The following is a 20,956-nucleotide window of genomic DNA, read 5'->3' as shown; positions in this document are numbered from 1 at the left end:
GTGGGAATTTCAAAGGCAAAGGGCCTGCTTCCCTTTATTGTATGAATCACTTCCGAGTTCAAGCATATCAAAGCTCTTTCTGTCGTGCTGCCCATTTTCCTTGGAACTCCCTTCTAGGACACTGATGTAATGTTGCCTCTCCCCACTTCAGGTTTGTTCCCAACTCCCGGTTTTTCCCATGAAGTCTTTGGCATATCTCCTTAATCCCCATCCCTTGCTAAAGCTAAGCCTGGGTACATGTAATTCAGCTGAAATAACATTTCCCCCAGTTACCTGCATCTCCACTGACCTCTCCTTCCTCTACTCTACTCTGCTCCGTCTGCAATAAGCTCCGTGAGGTAGGGATTTGTCTTTTTGCTGCTGTTCTATAAAGCATCAACAGAGTGGAGCATAAGCAGGGTTTGGGTGAATTTTTTCTTAGACATATTGTCTCATTTTCTGATGCAGATCTTTCCCTTTAAAAATGCAGTCATGGAAGACTCGGAATTTGTAATTCACCCAAAGGCAAAACAATTCTGCTCAGCAAGATTTCTGTATTTCTCTTCCCCTCTGTACACTCTCTTATTTCTTTTTAAAGCCATTGTTGCTAGTTTATCGTGTTCCACTTTTGCCTTGAAATCCTAGATAGGATGTGGGCTTTGCACAATCTCAGTGGTATTTTATCAGTTCAAATGGAGTAGAGAATATCCTCTTTCTTCCACAGAAACAAAAACAAAACACATAATGAATCCTACCCTGAGAAACAGACATATAAAAAAACCCCAGAGAGCATCCCATGCTCCCAAGAGGTTTGGCTTATGTTTTAACCTAGAATGGCATTTGGCTGCAATCCTATGCAGTCAACATTGTGAGGCTTCCTTCAGAGTAAATATGCCAAGGTTCTCGATACTGGATTTTGGGTTGTGCTATGAAGCGATGCAAAGTTTCCTTGTATAGTTCTGGAAAATAAATAATAAAGTTTTGATTCTTTTATCAAAATTTTAAATATGTAGTTGCTAGATATTTTAAAAAGAAACATGCTGAATGCATTGCACACATCTAATCTGGCCACTTATGCAGCCAAAATGTATGTACATAGGCCTACTTAGAACTACTGAACTTAAGTACTGCTTAACTCAGAACCTAGTAAAGTAAAGGTAAAGGGACCCCTGACCATTAGGTCCAGTCATGACCGACTCTGGGGTTGCGGTGCTCATCTCGCTTTATTGGCTGAGGGAGCCGGCGTCATGTGGCCAGGATGACTAAGCCGCTTCTGGCGAACCAGAGCAGTGCACGGAAACACCGTTTACCTTCCCTCTGGAGTGGTACCTATTTATCTACTTGCACTTTGAAGTGCTTTTGAACTGCTAGGTTGGCAGGAGCAGGGACCGAACAACAGAAGCTCACCCCGTCACGGGGATTCAAACTGCTGACCTTCTGATCGGCAAGTCCTAGGCTCTGTGGTTTAACCCACAGCACCACCCACGTCCCTTTTGAGCATGGATTACTGGGTGTGTAATAACTGCAGTTCTCGAGGCGGACTTCCAAAAAGCTTTCCCATCAGCTGTCCAACACTATTTTAAATTATTTTCATCACTCATTATTAATTATTAAATTAAGACAGGGAAAACAAATAAAGTGTGTGCTGATGCATTCACACAGCATCATGACTAGTTTGGCTCTGGGAAGAAAAGTGTTGACTAGTCCCTGACAGCAAGGAAAAATGGATGCTTTTGCCATTTTTCAGTAAGACTGAAAAGTCTTATTTCTCTCCAAAGCATTAGATATACTTCTACTCCTGAACCGTCTGCTCTCTTCAAGGACCATAGGGAACAAAATACTAAACTTCTACCAGATCCTTCAGACATAAGTTAGCACCAAATTGCCATCAACTAAGGCCCAGTGACAGTAGGATTATTTCTATAGATTAATGAAATGCTAGTGTAAACTCACTCTTTCTTCCATTTGGCTTCAAGAAATGTCTGGTCTTATTACTTATGGCATGCATAATATGAAGTATGCATAATATGAAGTATGGCTGCCATACTGCTATGCAGGGGCGGAGGAAGTGGTGTGTGGTGGGGGCGGTCCAACCCGGGTGTCACCACTGGGGGGGGTGACAAAATGCTGGGCGGTACTCGCCGTGGGACCTGCAGTGTGCCCAAGCCACGCGTCTCTCCTGGGAGTGACGTGGTGGCTTGAGCGCCCGCAGGCTCCGCACTGCCCAAATGGTCCGCCCGCCGCCTCCCCCTCAGTTGTAGGGTGCCTGAGTAGGAGGAGGCAGGCAGACTCCTCGGAGGCCCCACGGAGCATCCTGCCCCAGCTGACCCTGCCCTGTGGGTGACTGGCCCCACCCCTGGGCGCAGGGCATGCGTGCCAGCCCAGGTGCCCAATCGGCTTGCTCTGCCGCTGCTGCTATGAAGATGTTCCAATCTCTCAGCTGCCACACACACCCAAACTTCTGAGGGCAGTAAAAAGAGGGCTGCTTTTGTCTGTCTTAACACCCAATATAAGGAGGTGGTACTTCAGATTAGTGGTTGCCCCGGTTTGTCTGTTCCTGGAAGAGGGTCATGGGGAGAAATAAGACTATACAGTCGTACCTTGGTTGTTGAATGCCTTGGTGCTCGTGTGTTTTGACTCCCGAATGATTGAAACCCAGAAGTGAGTGTTCCAGAGAGTTTTGGAAGCTGAACGTCCGACGCGGCTTCCGCTGTTGTTTCTGGCACACCTGCGCAATCAGAAGGAAATCGGAAACTGTGCCTTGGTTTCTAAACTTTTCAGAAGTTGAATGGACTTCCAGAACACATTCTGTTCGAAAACCAAGGTACGACTGTAGCTTCCAACATGACACAGCCCAGATCCAGAACGCCATCTTCCGGGTCTGCACTACTGTACAAGTCACATGGCCAGTGTGAGATTGCGGCCCCCCCAAAAGTGCTTTTTCAGGCACAGCACCCCATAATGCACGTGAAAGTTCACAGCACTGAAAAAGTGCTTTTTCAGGGGAGCGATCTTGTGCAGCACCCCAAAATGCATATTTTTGGTGCCATGCCCAAAAGACGTGCAGCCTGAAATTGCACAAGATCACGACAGCCATTTTGGCTGCTGTCCTCTCTCAAGAAAAAATGGGATGTAACGTTTTTTTCTGGGGCAGTTGACGGGTATGCAAGAACAGCCCCATGATCTTGCCCCTCAAAGAGGAAGTCAGCTGTAAGGATGGGGGTGGGCTTTCGGGTGGTGGGAAGTGTATGCATATTGTTTATTTGCACAGTTGTTTTGTCTTTTTGCTACCAAGAAAGATGCACAAGCCAGCTTTCACATATATTCAGCCCTAGCTGAATGGTAGTGACTGTGTAGAAACACACTATCGGTCATGTTCCTGGAACAGAAGACACTCTGCCAGGAATCACTGTGCTGAGAACAACCTAAGGCTGTGTGTCACATTATTTAGGAATTTCCAATTTCAACCCAGGTAAAAGTTAGATAAGCTGCTATGATTGACAGTAACATGCTAAAATTCATAGCAGCCAGTTTCCAGTATCAGATAGAATTCAGCAAGAAGAAAATCAGTGCATTAATAACCAGAAGAATTCATTTTGAAGGTCTCTTGCTGTCACTATCCTGAATGGCAAGGGGGCGGGGATCCTGGAAATGGGAAAATATAAGCAACAATCAAATCAAAGTAGATAAAAATGAACTGGAGTTATTACAATTCGTTGACAATGTATTCACTAGAGTAAAGCAAGCCCTCCTGGAGATCCAGAGAGGCTCAGACCACTTTCAATTTTTGTAGCTCCTAGCCATAATAAAAAAAAAATAACAACACACAAAAACAAAATAAGCTACCCCAAAAAGAGAAACATAACTTTAATGCTTTTGTTTTTTCTTTAACAAATGCTTATCTAGCCCTTTTATTTGTGAAGGCTCTCATTATTGAGGGAAATAATTGGATTTAATCCCATTTCAGTTTATATTAAACATGGCAAACCCATCCAAACACTCTTGCCCCATAACTGAACAACCATAGTTCTTTCCCTGCTTCAACATTTTGAAGGTGTATTCACCTGAAGCCACTGGTACAAGGAAATGGACAAATACTGTGCATTGTGATTGTGATATTCTGAAACATCCCAGAGAGTCCAAGTTCATGAATTTCTTTCTTTCTTTTTTTAAATTTTCTTTATTGCAAATGCTTTTTATTGTTTTCCAAAAAGAAAAAACACAAAATGAAAAACAAAATAAAACAATCTTTACAATCATACTTAATGTCATATTATTTACATTGCGCTAATTCGCACCTCGACTTTGCTCCTTCCCAGTTGCGGTGTTCTTAATATTCCTCTTCTCCTACAGTTTCTTCAGCTTTTCTATATACATCACACGAGTTATATTAATCCTGCTGTAGTTCTTAAACTTCTACAGTTAATTTCTATGTATGTTATAAATTTACTCCACTCTTCTACAAACTTTGATCCTTTTTGGTGTCTAATCCTATCTGTCATTTTCGCTAGTTCCGTATATTCGAAGAATTTTACCTGCCATTCCATGACTATTGGGATTTCTGATGTCTTCCATTTTTGTGCTACTAAAACCCTAGCTGCCACCGTTGCATACTGAAATAACTTGAATTTCTTGAAGCAATTTCTTTGGCTTCAAATCAAATTTAAATTTTGTGGAATATATTTGTTTGAGGAAGATGGCTTGATCATTGAGATCTTTTGAGATTTCTTTTTTATACTGCTGCAAATCACATCTCGTTTGCTTAAATTTGCAGCTCTAAGCTGAGAGAATGGACTATGTTTTGGTCTTATATAAAAATAAAGTTGGTAAACTTATCAAATGCCAAATAAATTAACAAGCATCTAAATTAAAGGCCGGAATTGAGCTTTAGTCCCTGGCTAAACAATGGTCCTCCTGCCTGCCATATCCCTGATTGATCCTGGAGTAGCCATTTCATTTCTGCTTTCATTGTGTACTTTGAGTAAATCCATAGCAACTGCGATTACAATGCATGCTGTAGTTTTGAAAGCTTCAGTCTACCTTCTTGACTCAAAAATGGCATCCAATTGTCTCCAAACACAGACCAAAAACCTACTCCTTGATCTCAGGAAACAGAATGCAACGTTTGGTTTGTATCTCCTAAGTGCTGTCCAGAGGCATCCTGATCAAATTTGCAGATGACACCAAACTGGGAGGGGTGGCTAACACCCCAGAGGACAGGATCACACTTCAAAACGACCTTGACAGATTAGAGAACTGGGCCAAAACAAACAAGATGAATTTTAACAGGGAGAAATGTAAAGTATTGCACTTGGGCAAAAAAAATGAGAGGCACAAATACAAGATGGGTGACACCTGGCTTGAGAGCAGTACATGTGAAAAGGATCTAGGAGTCTTGGTTGACCACAAACTTGACATGAGCCAACAATGTGACGCGGCAGCTAAAAAAGCCAATGTAATTTTGGGCTGCATCAATAGGAGTATAGCATCTAGATCAAGGGAAGTAATAGTGCCACTGTATTCTGCTCTGGTCAGACCTCACCTGGAGTACTGTGTCCAGTTCTGGGCACCACAGTTCAAGAAGGACACTGACAAACTGGACCGTGTCCAGAGGAGGGCAACCAAAATGGTCAAAGGCCTGGAAACGATGCCTTATGAGGAATGGCTAAGGGAGCTGGGCATGTTTAGCCTGGAGAAGAGGAGGTTAAGGGGTGATATGATAGCCATGTTCAAATATATAAAAGGATGTCACCTAGAGGAGGGAGAAAGGTTGTTTTCTGCTGCTCCAGAGAAGCGGACACGGAGCAATGGATCCAAACTACAAGAAAGAAGATTCCACCTAAACTTTAGGAAGAACTTCCTGAAAGTAAGAGCTGTTCGACAGTGGAATTTGCTGCCAAGGAGTGTGGTGGAGTCTCCTTCTTTGGAGGTTTTTAAGCAGAGGCTTGACAACCATATGTCAGGAGTGCTCTGATGGTGTTTCCTGCTTGGCAGGGGGTTGGACTCGATGGCCCTTGTGGTCTCTTCCAACTCTATGATTCTATGATTCTATGAGAACCAACACCTGTCCAAAATACATAGTCGATTGAACCATTATAATTATAAAAGTATGCAAAATCATACTGTGTCTTTGAATAGAAGTACCTGTATCTTTTTGAAGCACTTTCACTTTCCTTATGCCACAGAGTTAAAAATGAAAGGGAAAAATGGAATTGCAAGATGCTTCCTCAATTACACCTGGCAAGCTACCGTATTTTTCACTCTATAGGACGCACCAGACGATAAGACGCACCTAGTTTTGGGGGGAGGAAAACAAGAGGAAAAAAATTCTGAATCCCAGAAGCCAGAACAGCAAGAGGGATCTGGCTTCTGGGATAGTTGCCAGCCTGAATGGGCAGAGTCATCCCAGTCCCTGGGAACTCTTCAACCATGCAAGGGAGATGTTCCAACTGAAACCCTGGTGACTTCTCAGGACAGTTGTTGGCCCCTGCTTGTAGATCCTTTGCCTCTGCCACATTGACATAAAGGCACAAAGAGATATGTTAGACCAGCAAGTGATTCATATACAGCATCCCAAGAACATCTGAATGGCCATGGGGTGCATCATTGACATGGATATGTGCCTGATTTTTTCCTTTTATTAAGTGGGCCAGAGCAGGGTGATTTTATAATGTCCCTTGTTGAACAGAAACTGACATTTTAGCTGCCACAGTGCAAACCAGTGAGTAAGAAGAAGGAAATACAGCCTGAGTAGGACAAGAACCAGAACTTGAATAACCACAGCACAAGAAAAAAGGATACAGCATTTTACAATATTTGAGCTTACTATGCTAACCACTATTTTCTCCCATTGATAATGTATGCATTTGGGGAAGAGGGTGTTTATGCTGAGCCTATATTTTTGATCTCATTGTGAGATATTGTGTTGGCTGAAAGCATGGAAATAACAATATAAAAAGAAGAAAATAACATGGTCTTGAAGGTGCAAACAGAAAGGGGGGGAAACCCTAGACCTGTATTACTAGCAGACCCACAACGGGATGCCTAAGAATAATTTGTCTCATGCTTCCAGATGCTGCAATCTAAACATTATATCGTTGAGCAGAGTGGGGATATGGGAACCATAAAGATAATAAACAAGTTGTTTTAACAGACTCCATGCTGAGAATGGTTCCGAGCTGCAGCTAGTATACAATAAGTCTCTAGCTGATCAATACTCCCTAGTGCCTTGGTGATCTGAAGTGGAGAGTAGATTTGTTTGCTTCCCTTTTCTCTGTTCCATGCAAGGTTTTAATCATATTTTCAAAGCCACATGGGGGGGGCAATGTTTTCTGCCATATGCGCTGTTTTTTTTCTAAAGGTCTTCTCCTGTTTTTGAGTTTCACCCACATGCTTGCTTTTGCTTATATGTTTTTCTCCCACAAGACCAGAATGCTTTGCCGACAGTACCAGAGACGGAGGTTGGAAGATCAGCTAAACAAAGATGTGGTCTCTACGAAAGCAGATGGTTTTCTTCTGCTGTTCGGTGTTGCACTCTAGCAGGAGTGGGTGACCCAGTGGTATGAGGGCCTGAAATGCCTCCTGGTGTAGTGGTTAAGAGCGGTGGACTCACAATCTGGTGAACCGGGTTCGCGTCTCCGCTCCTCCACATGCAGCTGCTGGGTGACCTTGGGCCAGTCACACTTCTCTGAAGTCTCTCAGCCTCACTCACCTCACAGAGTGTTTGTGGTGGGGGAGGAAGGGAAAGGAGATTGTGAGCTGCTTTGAGACTCCTTAGGGTAGTGATAAAGCGGGGTATCAGATCCAAAAATCCAAATCCGAATTCCTCTGGTTACCCCCAAGACCCTACCAATTTTGGCAGTGGCTGCAAAAGGTGGGAAAGTAAGCCACAGTGCTGGTTTGGATGGAGAGGAGTGGGTGGGTGAAGGCATTTTGAGTGGGTGTGTATGCAATTGTGTGCTTATGAAAGAGTTACAATCTTTTTTAATATACTGTATTGAATAAAAGCTAAGGGCCAAGCAAGACATGATGCAGAAGGTCTGTCATCTGATGTCTCAACAGATTTCAAAGCAGGCGTGGGACCTGCCTTAATCTGGTCAGCAAAGCAATTCTGGAGAAGTGAGAGCAGGAAGGAGTTTTAACTCTCCTTGAAAGAGGATCAAAAACAAGTATAGAACAAGTCAAAAGTAGAAAAGAGGCAGATGTGCAAGTGTTCTTTGTCCAAACATGTTTCGAGAATCTGTTTATCTACCAAAAAAACAATATCAAAATTATACAATCTACAACATGCTGAGTTTAAAAAGTACTCTTAAAAAAACAACACCAAACCTATTCTGAAATTCAACACCCATTTGTTACTATAATATATCTAACAATTTCCACTATATTAATCAGAAGCGGCTCATCAGGTGGTGTAGCTGCTACACTAGTTTCCTGGCAAGTGAACAGCAACCCAACTGAAGCTAGTTTATTTACTGCATCATACCAACATGACACTTATGATATTTATCAACAATATAAAAAACAGATGTATCCAGAGAACCCATTGCACGAGTGCAATGCTGTGGAAAGAGGGAATCTTTAGTTCCCACTGATTCCCTATCACACAAATCCCACCTACGGGTCCCTGTGCCTCCTCTCATGACATTCATGAAGGTCCCCCGACTCCATAGGAGCCATATCCTAGGGGCAAAGGTCCCCCCACCAATAAAATATTTTAGAGGGCCAGGTTCCCCCTAAAGTTGTTGGGCATTGCCATTCAAATGGTATGTGTGTGTGTCATCTTGTGATTGATTGTGGGGCTTACATGCCCCCCCCCATATTTTATTCAAGTTGGCACCCCTCCCTGACTCTTAAAATAACTTATTGGAAATCTAGGAGCTGTACCTAGAAAGAAAATGTCCCAGTTACACCAGATTAACTCCTATTAGTGATTCTCTGGATCTAATCCTGTGTTTTTCACTTGCTTTGGAAGTGCTTTCTTTCGCATATTCTTATTTTGAGCATCCTGCTTACTTTGTACTTCATTGACCTATGTCATCTGAATTGTCCTGGCTCCACCCACTGAACTGTCATGTCCCACCCCTTACTTGTGGACAGAGACTGGTCTCTATTTTCATCTCTGAGGTGATGGAGGGACTAGGACTGGACCAGGGCTATTATTTGAATGCATTTCCAGAGAAATGCTGCCGAGACATTCAGCAGGAAAGCAATTATGAGATTTCGTAATCAAAGTACTATTTGTGTCACCCTTTAAAAAAGGAGAGGCTCAAAGCTCACAGAATCTCAGCAATGAAACAGCAGCAAATAATCATGACAAATGTAAGATTTAATTTAGTACAGTAATACAACTCATTACTTTCTTCTTGCCTGATACTTCCTTTTCAGTAACGAGAAAGATGAACCTGCTCCTGCAAATGGAATACTGCTGGCATCACTCCATTTCCCTGACACCCACACATAAACAGCCACATACACATTTGATTCATGAGAAACAAAAATCTAAAAGATAATTGCATCACAATGCATTGCTTAATTTACTATCTAGATATTTACTTAGTGAGAGGGAGATAGAATCAGGTCACACTTGTTCCTGTCAAGATTCTTTGATGGTTTTAAAGAAGTGTGCATCTTGTCATCATCTGAATGGATTGATCTGGGATTAAGGTCCACTTCATATTTTGTACGGCAATTGTTATCCTTGGCTACATCAATGATGCACTGGTATTTCCTACAGCATGACTTCTCAGTGTTTTTGCGTTACATGTTTATTGCACAGTGTAACATTGGCACCTCTGCAGCATCCACAGTCATCATGTATGGTGTGAAGCCCTCAGCAGAGGTGGTTGTAGGGTAGCACAACCGGTTCAGATGCACTGGGTGCTGGGCCTCAGGGAGCACCACAACATTGCTGTAGAGCAGTGTGCAAGAGGTGGTGCCAAATTTTCTGTTGCACAGGGCACCGCTGAAATTTGAGAGCCCAAAGTCTGCCCTCAGTGGTTTGAGTTTGTCAGTTGCAGCATGCAAAATGAACTGAGCTTTGGATAGGAAATGCTTTGTGCTGCTGGTGCTATAATTGCAAGAAGATCAAAATCAGCTTCTTGGGGAAGATAAGTTATCTTCTTGTGTGGTAAAGTCTGGGCACATCAACTCAGTAAATTATGCTTACTAGGAATCTGTGCAAAAGGAAGATAGATAAAGCTGTGCTGAGGGAAAGCATGTTAGATATAAGCCAGAAAGTCATTGTTTCAAATGTCAACTCAACTACAAGCGCAATAGGAGGTCTTTTATGAATCACCATCTCTCAACCACCAGTATGAAAAGAATGATTCCAATCCACCTTGCATGTTTAGGGATTAGTGATATAGCTCAGTGGTAGAACACAAGCTTTGAATGCAGAGCATCCCAGCTTCAATTCCTAGCATTCCCAATTTTAAAAGATATCATCAGCGTCCTCTATCATACCTAAGGGCAGGCTAGCTTAAGAAACAGCAGGGACGGCTTAACGGCCCACATCCCTCTGTCCTCCAACACTTTGCTGCCATTCTGTACACCTCTCCAGCATCTAAGACAGTCACCTACATCTGCCTAATGGTAGGACCAGACCTGCCTGCTTTTCAGAGTACAGTGGTACCTCAGGTTATGAATTTAATTCATTCTGGAGATCCGTTCTTAACCCGAAACCATTCTTAACCTGAGGTGTGCTTTCGCTAATGGGGCCTCCCGCTGCCACCGCCACACAATTTCCGTTCTCATCCTTCCGTTCTCATGCAGGATCTTGTTGGTACACTCAGCAATGAACTGTTAAGCATCTAGCTATATGACAAAATCTCATTCCTCTAGGAATCAGCAGAAAACACTTTAAAAATCAGATGAAAATATCAGTATATGGCTTAATGCAGTGGGTAAGTTCGTACAATGACATATTTACCTATCCTTAGTTATAAGAGAAGGGAGGGGCAAATGACCTCAAGTTCTTCTCCCAACACAGGCTCTTGCCTCCATCTTAAACTCTGCTAACTACTGCAGAGAGTAGAAGGGGAGCGGGTGGCACTGTGGTCTAAACTACTGGGCCTCTTGGGCTTGCAGATCAGAAGGTCAGCAGTTCGAATCCCCACAACGTGGTGAACTCCCATTGCTCTGTCCCAGCTTCTGCCAACCTAGCAGTTCGAAGCACGCCAGTGTGAGTAGATAAATAGGTACCGCTGTGGCGGGAAGGTAAATGGTGTTTCTGTGTGCTCTGACTTCCATCACAGTGTTCCGTTGCACCACAAGCAGTTTAGTCATGCTGGCCACATGACCCGGAAAGCTGTCTGTGGACAAATGCCGGCTCCCTTGGCCTGAAAGAGAGATAAGCGCCGCAACCCTGTAGTCGCCTTTAACTGGACTTAGCTGTCCAGGGGTCCTTGACCTTACCTACCTTACTGTAGAGGGTCTACCCCTCCTGAGATTTCTAGCTTGTAGGACACTGTTTCCTGTACAGAGCAACATAACCCTTCAGTATTCCTTTCCTTGTCTTTCCTATCGGGTTTGAATTCAGAGAACTCTGATTCCACGGGTTCTCTCCTTTCCACCAGATTTCCTTTATTCCCACTGTATCTCTGCTCTCCTGTGAAACAAAGTGCTCCAGCTTGCCTGTCTTCTTTTAGAAATCCCTTGTTAAAGCCCAATATTTGCTTTTGAGACTTGCCTCAAAGCATACGCGTCAAGTGGGCCAGAATGCATGAGTGACAGGCCACATTTGGCCTGGTGCGTACAAATTACGGTGTATAAATAAATCTGCTCTGCTCAGCAACTGGATGAATTCAAATGAAGGCCAGGTAGTTTTCTGTATTCTGAAGTGTGTCTGGAAGCACTTAATTGGTCTATTAGCTATGAATGCAAGGCCAAGTTCTTTTTTTCTCCCGGGTTCTCTTCCTTCTGTTTAGGCTGTACTTAATTGTGCTCCCTTCTCTATAAATGTCTGGCTTTCGGAAGCAATACCCTCATATTAATACATTTGTTCCGTGTAGTGCACAAAAGAGCAAAAAGGAAAGAAGTCAGATCAGAAACAGAAGCAGAGCTTTCCTAGCCATCACTCTGCGGCTGTTGTTTTTTAATCCATCATTGGCACCACTGTGATTTGTGAGTCACAAATGGCATTCGAAATGGCATAAAACTCTTTGAAAGTGACACCTGACTAAAATCTATAACGTCTCAGGTAACACAGAAAAATACGCTTTTAAAAAATAAATTAAAAAGGCTCCGATCACAGGTACCTTAGAAAATAGTTGCAGGTGGGAGTACAGGTGGATCTGTCGTGAGGACCTCGAGACCTCTGCATATGGAGACTGAAGAAGGAGCCAAAGGCAAAGGCTCCCATCCTCAGATTTTTCTCTTTGTGCCAGCTGCCAGGGGAGGGGATCAGAGTGCTGCATTTCCTCCTAGTTTATCATTGTCCATGCATCATCAGAGGCAGAAGCCTGGTGGGAGATACAGTGCTCTTTCAGATTCACACAAGGCAAACTATGCATGAAAGGACTACAGTGCTAAGGATTAATGTTCTTAAAATGTTTGCATTATTTTCTTGTTTCCTACCCTGTGCTCCTTTGGGAGGAAGGAATAAATAAATATTATTTTTATAATTATCAGTGCTGTTTTTCTAGAAAAAGAGGTGCTGGAACTCACCATGAGCACCTCCCTCGCTCTCTTAGAATGCCAGAACTGAGTTCCCCCTGAAGAAAAGCCCTGATTCTTAATATTATACTATTAAACAGTTCCCTTGATGTCATAGGGCAACAGTCACTATTATCTTTTTCTTAAGACATTACTAGTTTGTGTGGAAATGTATCTCCAAAGGGGAAGAAGGAGTCGATATAAAAATATACTCCTAGATCCTAGAAAATCCTTCAGTAGTCCTGATGACATAACTCAAAGGATAACATTTGCATAATTTAACGGATAACACTTGCATAATTTAAAGGGTAACACTTGCAATTATTTCCTTCATTTGCCATAATTTATATTGATTGAATAGGGTTGTTGTTTTTGATTATCTCAGCTGTCACAATCATTCCTGTGGTATTTAATGAAAGGCCTCCCCCTGTCTGTCAGAACTGCTGAGGGAAAGCCATGAACGAGAGAAGGCAGCATCTTAAAAGATAATCTTAACCCTCCCTCCATTTAAGGGAAGGAGACCAGAAAGAAATTCCATCCCCACCACCATCTGCAGCGCCAAGTGAATGGAGAAACTGCCCCTACTTGGTGGAGCAGCAGGGTGTTGGTGACCTTAATTCAGTACAATGAACCAGAATGAAATTTTGGAAGGATTTCCCCCTCCCCCAGTCTTGGTCCCCAAAGCCAAAGTGAGATTTGCCTATAATTGAAAAGAAGTGGATTGAGACCATGGCTGTACACTGACAGACCCCATTCCTGTAATCCTGGGTAATGAATGAGACAATTTGACCAGAGGGGGTGGGGCTGAGACCCAAGGCCAGGAATCAGTTAATGAGCTTGAATTCTCTCTGCTACCCCCAGTGGTGCTGATCCACCTAGGAAGAAGACAGAGAAAGGGTTGGTCTCCTCTCCCAGCCTTGAGACTACCACATCTGAAGAAAATCAGGCTAGAGTTGAGAAGGACTCTTGGGATCCAAACCCATATGACTGGCTCTGTGTGCAAAAGCCATGCTAAAGTAAACTCCAGATATTCCCACCCAGTTCATCAGGAATCTAGAGATCAGATGGAACTGCAATCAGAACTTTCCCCCCATGGATCCAGGACTGCAGGCCTGGAAATTAAATCTTGGTTCAGCTCTTTCCATCCTTGCCAGTATACCTGCTAGCAAGGGACCGTGAACTATAATTGCTCATTAAATGGTATGATTCATTGAATGGCCAATCATACACAAATAGACCAGCAAGGGTTGGTTTGTTTATGTATATATTGAGTCACTTAACTGAGCTACTGTGCTCCAACCCAGTGACTAATCAAGTTTTACCAAAGAAAACTGCCTTGGTTCTTGTAAACGAAGCACCAAGTGCAACTGTGTTCTTGTATTCCCATTGAATGCTAAATCTGCAATTATATCCTGATTTATTGCTTTGCCGTTCTTTTGCTCCGTGCTGTTTTGTTTCCTTCTAGAATGCTCTTTGAAGAATGGTTTGTGGATCCATTCAGGAAGCTCTCTCCTCCTAGGTAACCAGTTTGAAATTTGTGTCCTGAAACACAAGGGCTTTTTCAAAACACTGCATTGCCATGTTCCTTTTTAATGCTGGGAGGAGATAACACCCTGCATGTTTAGTCAGAAACGTAGTCAGTTTGCTTACTGTTTACTTAAAATCCTAAATGTTGCTTTTGGTATGGCCCATTTGCCTGCACCCAATATATGTTTATGGACCCTTGCGGATGCCGTTGTTACGAAACTTGCAGTGTTTCAATGTTAAGCCACAGGAAACTTAGAATAGTGGATCTTGTGATTGCATAATCAATTCCATTATTTTAATGTGGATGGATTTTCCCGTAATAATAAACCTCAAAATCCATATGGTGGAGCAGGGGAGAGAAATGTGATGTAGTTATGATCCCTCAGTCTGTTTTACACAGGTGGTGGCAGCAAAAATAGAGGATTAGGGCAGGTACTCCAGAGTTACCAGCCTACGATACAGGGTTGGGGTGCAGCATGGAACTGCAATGGTCATAGCAGATAGCTTTGTGGGGAGCTGGCTTCAGGCACCAGGCCCATTGGCAGACCAAGTAGTCCTCTGCATTACAGAGATGTCTGCAAAAATGACATGAATGCTGGCAGCATCAACCTCAACATGTGGGAATGTCTTGCACAGGGAGGAGCACAAAGAGAAGAAACACCATGGTGCATCTGCAGCAACGCAACCAGAAAACTTCATTTGCCATGTATTCTGACCATTTGACTTCACTCCCAAAGTTGCACTCCACCATTGTCTCCTGAGACAGATAGATGCCAACTGGCAGCAGGTAGCTCAATGAAGTAGTCAACCCAGTGGGTAGCAGATGTGAAAAAGATGAATTCCATGTTAAGGATCATTAGGAAAGGGGTTGAAAATAAAACTCCCAATATCATTATGCCTTTACACAAATCTGTGTACCCTTGGGGTAGTAGCTAATGTTAGTACTACTCAAAGTAGACCCACTGAAATGGAGAAATATGACTAACTTAAGCCTACTAATTTCAATGGGTCTGCTTTGAATAGGACTTAGTTGTTGGCAGCCCACAGAATGCCACACATAAGTTGTGGTTGCCACAATGCAAAAAGGACAACCAAAATGATCAAGGGACTGGAGCAAATCCTCTATGGGAAAGGGTTTCAATGGGCAAGGGGTAGTTTAGAAATAAAAGAAAAACGTGAGTAAGTGAGGACATAATAGAGGAAATAGCTGATAGAACTAGAGTTCATCCAATAAAAATGAAAGCGGGGAGATTAAAGGCAGACAGAAAGAGGTACTTCACCAATGAATAGGTAAATTATGGAATTCCCTACCCCAAGATATAGTGATGGTCACCCATTTGGACAGCTTGAAAAGTGAATTAGACAAATTCATGGAGCATAAGGCTATCATTGGCTACTAGTCATGCTGGCTATGTCACCTCCAGTATCAGAGGCAATATGCCCCTGAATCCCAGCTGTTCCATTCTTATGTTCTTAGTTGTTCCATCTAAATAGATATATCAGCCAGAGTCCTGCACCTGAAGGAGGGGGGAATGAAAGCAGCCTCCATAGCTCTGTCAGGTATAGAGCAGTGCTACAATAGTTATGTACACAACTTTTCCCTGCTTGCCATTTGGATGGTTGCCATTGGACAGCTCCTACCCTCCTCAGTTGTTACTCTGTACAACTGTGGAACTGGAAATGTTGGCAGACATCTCACCAGAACATTTCTTGAGAGAGAAGAGAGATGCTGTGGCAAACTCAGATCTGACATGCTTTAGAAGTAAGGAATGCTACTGCACACAGATTAGAATTCCCCCATTTGTGTGGGAGAAGCTCAAAAAGAAGAAATGCCATGGTACACCTGCATGAGCACAACCGGACACCTTCAATTAGAATTCCTGCTCCATGATTGCAGTCACAGGATTTTTGTCTATCACATGATGGTATATGTTTTGACTCCACAGAGTGGGAAGTGACAGAGACAGGATGTTTGTGTTATTGTGTTCCATGAAGTGGGACTATTGTCCTTTGTTCTTTTTCTCTTTGCTGTCTGATGCTAGAGAGAGAGAGGGAGCCATGTTGCAGTGCTCCATGTGTGTTTATATGTAAATAAAGGTAGATTAGCCAAAATGCTGAGTTGCTGAGGTCTGTCACGCAAGATGCGCAAACTCTGCGGATCCTTAAGTGTGCCGGTGTCTGTAGGCATCGGTCACTGTGATGTTCGGGCTGAAGAAAGCTTTAGAAGTTCCCGAACGAAAGACCAGGAGAACATGCCAGTCAGGCATGTGTCTCTGCCAGGGTCCTACTCGAGTGTAGGCTGAACTCCTGACACCTTTGTCTGTCCCTGGGGCAACAAAATGTGTCTCTTCCATATCGGTCTTTACAGCCACAGCAAGCACTGTAACTCTCCAACAGTTTGACTTCACCTCTGAAGGCACACTCTCCCATTGTCTCTTGATACAGATAGATGCCAACAACATTTTTTGTGAGAGGAATAAACCAATTGTTTCGATAATCAAGAGGCAACATAATGGTTTCGTTTATTAAAACAATAAAAATAGTCCATCAGGAGTGGAGCTCCAAAGCAGGCAAAATAGTAACGAGTTAACGACACAACAAAGAGGTTGATAGGTTATTACAAAATCAGAAGTACCCAGCCAGCACCAGAGAATTGGCTCCACTGGAAGCCAAAGCTCATCAGGAGTAAGAGTAGACTTACAGAAGACAGAGTTTCTGCACAAAAGCAAAAGACGTGATGCTGAAAGGCAATGTCTCCTTGGGGTGCAACAAGACAAATAATATTTCCCCCAGCACTGTTTTGAAAAAACTGCAGCAGTGCTTTATGCAATATTGGAAGGTAACTAACCTGTTCCCATTATATGCACATATCATATCAGGGGGCAGACTATCGCTCAGTGGTAGAGTACGTGCTTTGCATCAGAAGATCCCAGCTTTAATCCCTAGCATCTTCTGTTAAAGGACCAGGCAACATGTGATGGGGAAGATCTCTGCAGGTGATGCTGGAAAACTGCGACAAGTTAGTGTAGACAACCGTGGAGCTAGATGGACTTGTTATCAGACAGCCTCTTGCGTTCTATCAACCCAAATATGGAAACACGCATTGCAAACCTGCACTCTGAAATATCCTTCCACATCCTGGTGTGCTCCAGATGTTTTGGACTACAATTCCTAACATCACTTTGGAAGCCAGGGCTAATGGGAACTGTAGTCCTTAAACGTCTGCAGGTCACCAGGTTGAGGAAGGCTGCCCTAAATTACAGCATTTTAAGATTAACCCCAAACCCTCTAGCAACTGGTTTACATGGCCTTAAGTGATGAAGAGCTAGCACACAACAGAAAGCACCTCTCTCTGGGTAAAACTGCCCACCCACAAAGGTCTGCAAATTAACTCTGACTTGGGCATCCTGTACAAACAGAAGATTATGTTGTTGGGTCCCATTCAACCTGACAAACTTCTTGGGGCCATTTGTTTATTAAAAGAGTTTCGTAATACAGAGTTTTAAAGAGAACATTGTTTTTTCCCCTTGTACTTCAAGGACATTGTGCTTCTCATACCATGAAATTAGAATAAATGAATGTTTCCAGAATGTAAGGCATGATTCACCTACAGTTAAGCACTATTATGTTCCCCCTGATTCTAGCAGAAAAATGTTCAGCAAGGGGCCTTTGCTTAGCTTTGGCTGAATCATGCCCTTAATGCAAAACAGTGGCGAAAGACATGTTTGTGCATATTGAAGGTTCTTCCAGACATTATGGAGCCATTGGCAATTTCCCCTTCCAGCTGCAGCCCTTAATATTCCATCCAAAGCTGCTGTCGACGATGGTCCTCTTGACCTTCAGGAAAATATTTATGTAGGGCAAGGGGACCTGAAAAATCCCAGCATGCACATGCACTGGTGACTGGTGCCTATTGGGACTGGGTGGGCAGAAGACAGGGAGAGTCAGCAGGTGGAGTCAGAGCCAATGACAGGCAAAGCACCCCCTACTGTTTATAAGTAAGAATGCAGGCAAGTGGTAGTTAATTTGAGGGCAACTGAGATTGGTGGGGCAGTGCCCCATTTGCCCTCATAGATCAGCCTCCTCTGTGCACATGACCCTTTGGATCATGGCCAGTGGTAAAAAGTTGAACCTTTTAAGTGAGATGAAAGATCCTTCATCGTTGGTCAACATGAGAGTGTTGTTGTTCTTACTACAAAACCATTGGATGTTATTACTACAAGACCATTATTTAGCTTCAATGCCTTTTTTATTTTCCTATCCTTTTTTTCCTTGCAAAATAATGTGATCAAATGTGTGTGTGTGTGTGTGTGAGAGAGAGAGAGAGAGAGAGAGAGAGAGAGAGAGAGAGAGAGAGAGAAGGGTTCTTAAATGCCGCAAATAAATAGCGGGTGACTAGCTTCTCCTGATACAGGGAAATAGCACCCTGGGAAAGTGTCAAAGGATACATCAGTTACAAATAATCTTGGCAGGGATCATTCTCGACAGATATGACGATGATATAATTGCTCAAGATGAGCAGATTTCTTTCATCCCAATAAATCACTTTTGGATGAAAAGATTGGAACGACAGGTGCAAAACAATAGCATAAGCCTGTTTCTGGAGTATTTACATAATTTCATATAAAGGAGCACCGAAGTGTGAAGTGTAAAACGAATGTGTTGAATTCTGAGAAAGGGCACATTACAGGAAACGGCTTCACACTCACTTCCCTGCTGTAAAGTTAGTTAACATTTCATGAAATATGTTTGGCTTGTGACAAGGGAAGGGGTGTGAAGGTTTTATTTGGAAAATGCTGAGTGGGCACTTCGAAGGAAGCCAAGTATACATGACAATTACTAGCCATTTGCTTCTTTTATGCAAAGTGCTCCATGCAGCTGCATCTTGAATAGTTTTCGCCTGCAATTGTCTGTCGGGGCACCTTTTCAGGGCATCGCAGATGTTAGATGAAAACGATACACCCAGATAGCTTGCTGTACACATCCCCTGACTAGATCCCCTCCGGTTTTCCAATCACATTTCTTCTTAAGAGTTCTGGGCTTGACAAGTTCCCAGTGTCGCTTGGTATTCCAGGCATGTTGATGGTGGCATGTTAGGTTTAGATAAACAAGCTAAAGCTGAAACGTGTGCATATTCACCACTCAGCAACTGCAGCATCGAGAGGAAGTTTGCATATTGCAGGTGCCCTTGACAACTGCAGTTCAGCAGGCAACCATAGCTAAAGACCCAGTGTAGTGGTTAGAGTGTTGGACTAGGGCCTGGGAGACAAGAGTTCAAATCCTCAGGAAGCTCACTTGGTGGCTTTGTGCCAGTCCCAGTCTTTCACAAGGTTGCTTGTGAGGATAAAATGGGGACAGGGGAAGCCATGTATGGCACTGTGAGCTCATTGGAGGAAAGGTAGAATCTAAATGTAATAATATATAACATATAGGTAAAAAGGATAAAGGTAAAGGACCCCTGGATGGTTAAGTCTAGTCAAAGGCGACTATGGGGTTGCGGCGCTCATCTCACTTTCAGGCCAAGGGAGCCAGCGTTTGTCCACAGGCAGCTTTCTGGGTCATGTGGCCAGCATGACTAAACCGCTTCTGGCACAACGGAACACCGTGACGGAAGCCAGAGCACATGGGAAACTGTGTTTACCTTCCTGCCACAGCGGTAGCTATTTATCTACTTGCACTGGCGTGCTTTCAAACTGCTAGGTTGGCAGAAGCTGGGACAGGGCAATGGAAGCTTACTCCGTTGTGGGGATTTGAACCACCGACCTTCCAATCAGCAAGCCCAAGAGGCTCAGTGGTTTAGACCACAGCGCCACTCGCGTCTCATATAACATATATTATATCTATGTAATAAGTATCTCAGTATTCCCTGTGAAGTGGTATTGACTGTTAAACCACTCTGGAAATTGTAGCTCTGTAAGAGCAATAGGGATCTCCTAACAACTTTCAGCTCCTTTAACAAACTAGAGCTCCCAGATTCCTTTGGGAGAAGCCATGAGCCATGCTTTAAATGTATGGTGTGAATGTGGCCAAGGTCATGCCATAGAGACATTCCAAATGGAGCACTGTGAAGTAACACTGAGACCTCGGTTGCAGTTCTCTTCCTTTGCAGTGGAGTATTTGGAATGCAATGGTTCTCTGTAATAGGGATGATTATCAGTAATGAGTATCTTTAAGGCATCATCTGTTCGCAGATAATGTATTTTCATCATTCATATTTTAACAGCTATACTTATAAAGATTAGCAGTGGAATTTTGTTTATTGAAAAAGACAGTTTCTTGCATGGCGTGCTGAATATTAACCCTGAGTACGAGAACAATGAAGGTGAGAAATGTGAAATTGCATTACATGTGAAAGTGAAGCAAAACTTCCCGTTATCCATGTTTGTTTGTTTTTGTTGATGATGACAACTGCCTGTTTTTGTTTATTATAACACTAGTTGCAGTGATTGTAGTGCTTCATAGTTTCACATATGCATAAGGAGGGAATTTGTCCTTAACATCTTTCACAGATATTTGAAGCCAATTCTCACCCATTCTGGCCCACCACTTACTACAACTTTACCAGAATGGTGTAATCCTGTGGCCAGATTGCTGACTAGCCCTAAAGCATATGGAGTAAGTAGCAAAATTGCATGTCCACGTTTCATTATTTTGGGTAGGCCTCTACAGCAGAGCTTTCCAAACTGTGTGTTGTGACACATTAGTGTGTTGGCTGCATTGTGTAGGTGTGTCATGTGAATGATCCCCATGCTCCTCCTGGGTCTGGAAAGGGGTTAGTTTACCCTCTGTTTTGCTA

The 20,956-nt window shown here is 43.1% G+C and overlaps 1 protein-coding gene across 1 annotated transcript in view; it reads left to right on the top strand.

Annotated features, from left to right (window-relative positions):
• SLC9A9 (solute carrier family 9 member A9) overlaps positions 1–20,956 on the top strand; it is a 257,643-nt gene that overhangs the window by 233,624 nt on the left and 3,063 nt on the right. The window contains exon 15 of the mRNA XM_053390193.1: positions 20,670–20,775. Coding sequence (XP_053246168.1) covers positions 20,670–20,775 — 106 coding nt within the window. The remainder of the gene's footprint in view (positions 1–20,669; positions 20,776–20,956) is intronic.

This window comes from Podarcis raffonei, chromosome 5, assembly GCF_027172205.1.
Source record: "Podarcis raffonei isolate rPodRaf1 chromosome 5, rPodRaf1.pri, whole genome shotgun sequence".
NCBI classification, from domain to species: Eukaryota; Metazoa; Chordata; class Lepidosauria; order Squamata; family Lacertidae; genus Podarcis; species Podarcis raffonei.
Note: the sequence above shows the minus strand (reverse complement) of the source record. Positions and strands in the feature narration are given on the sequence as shown.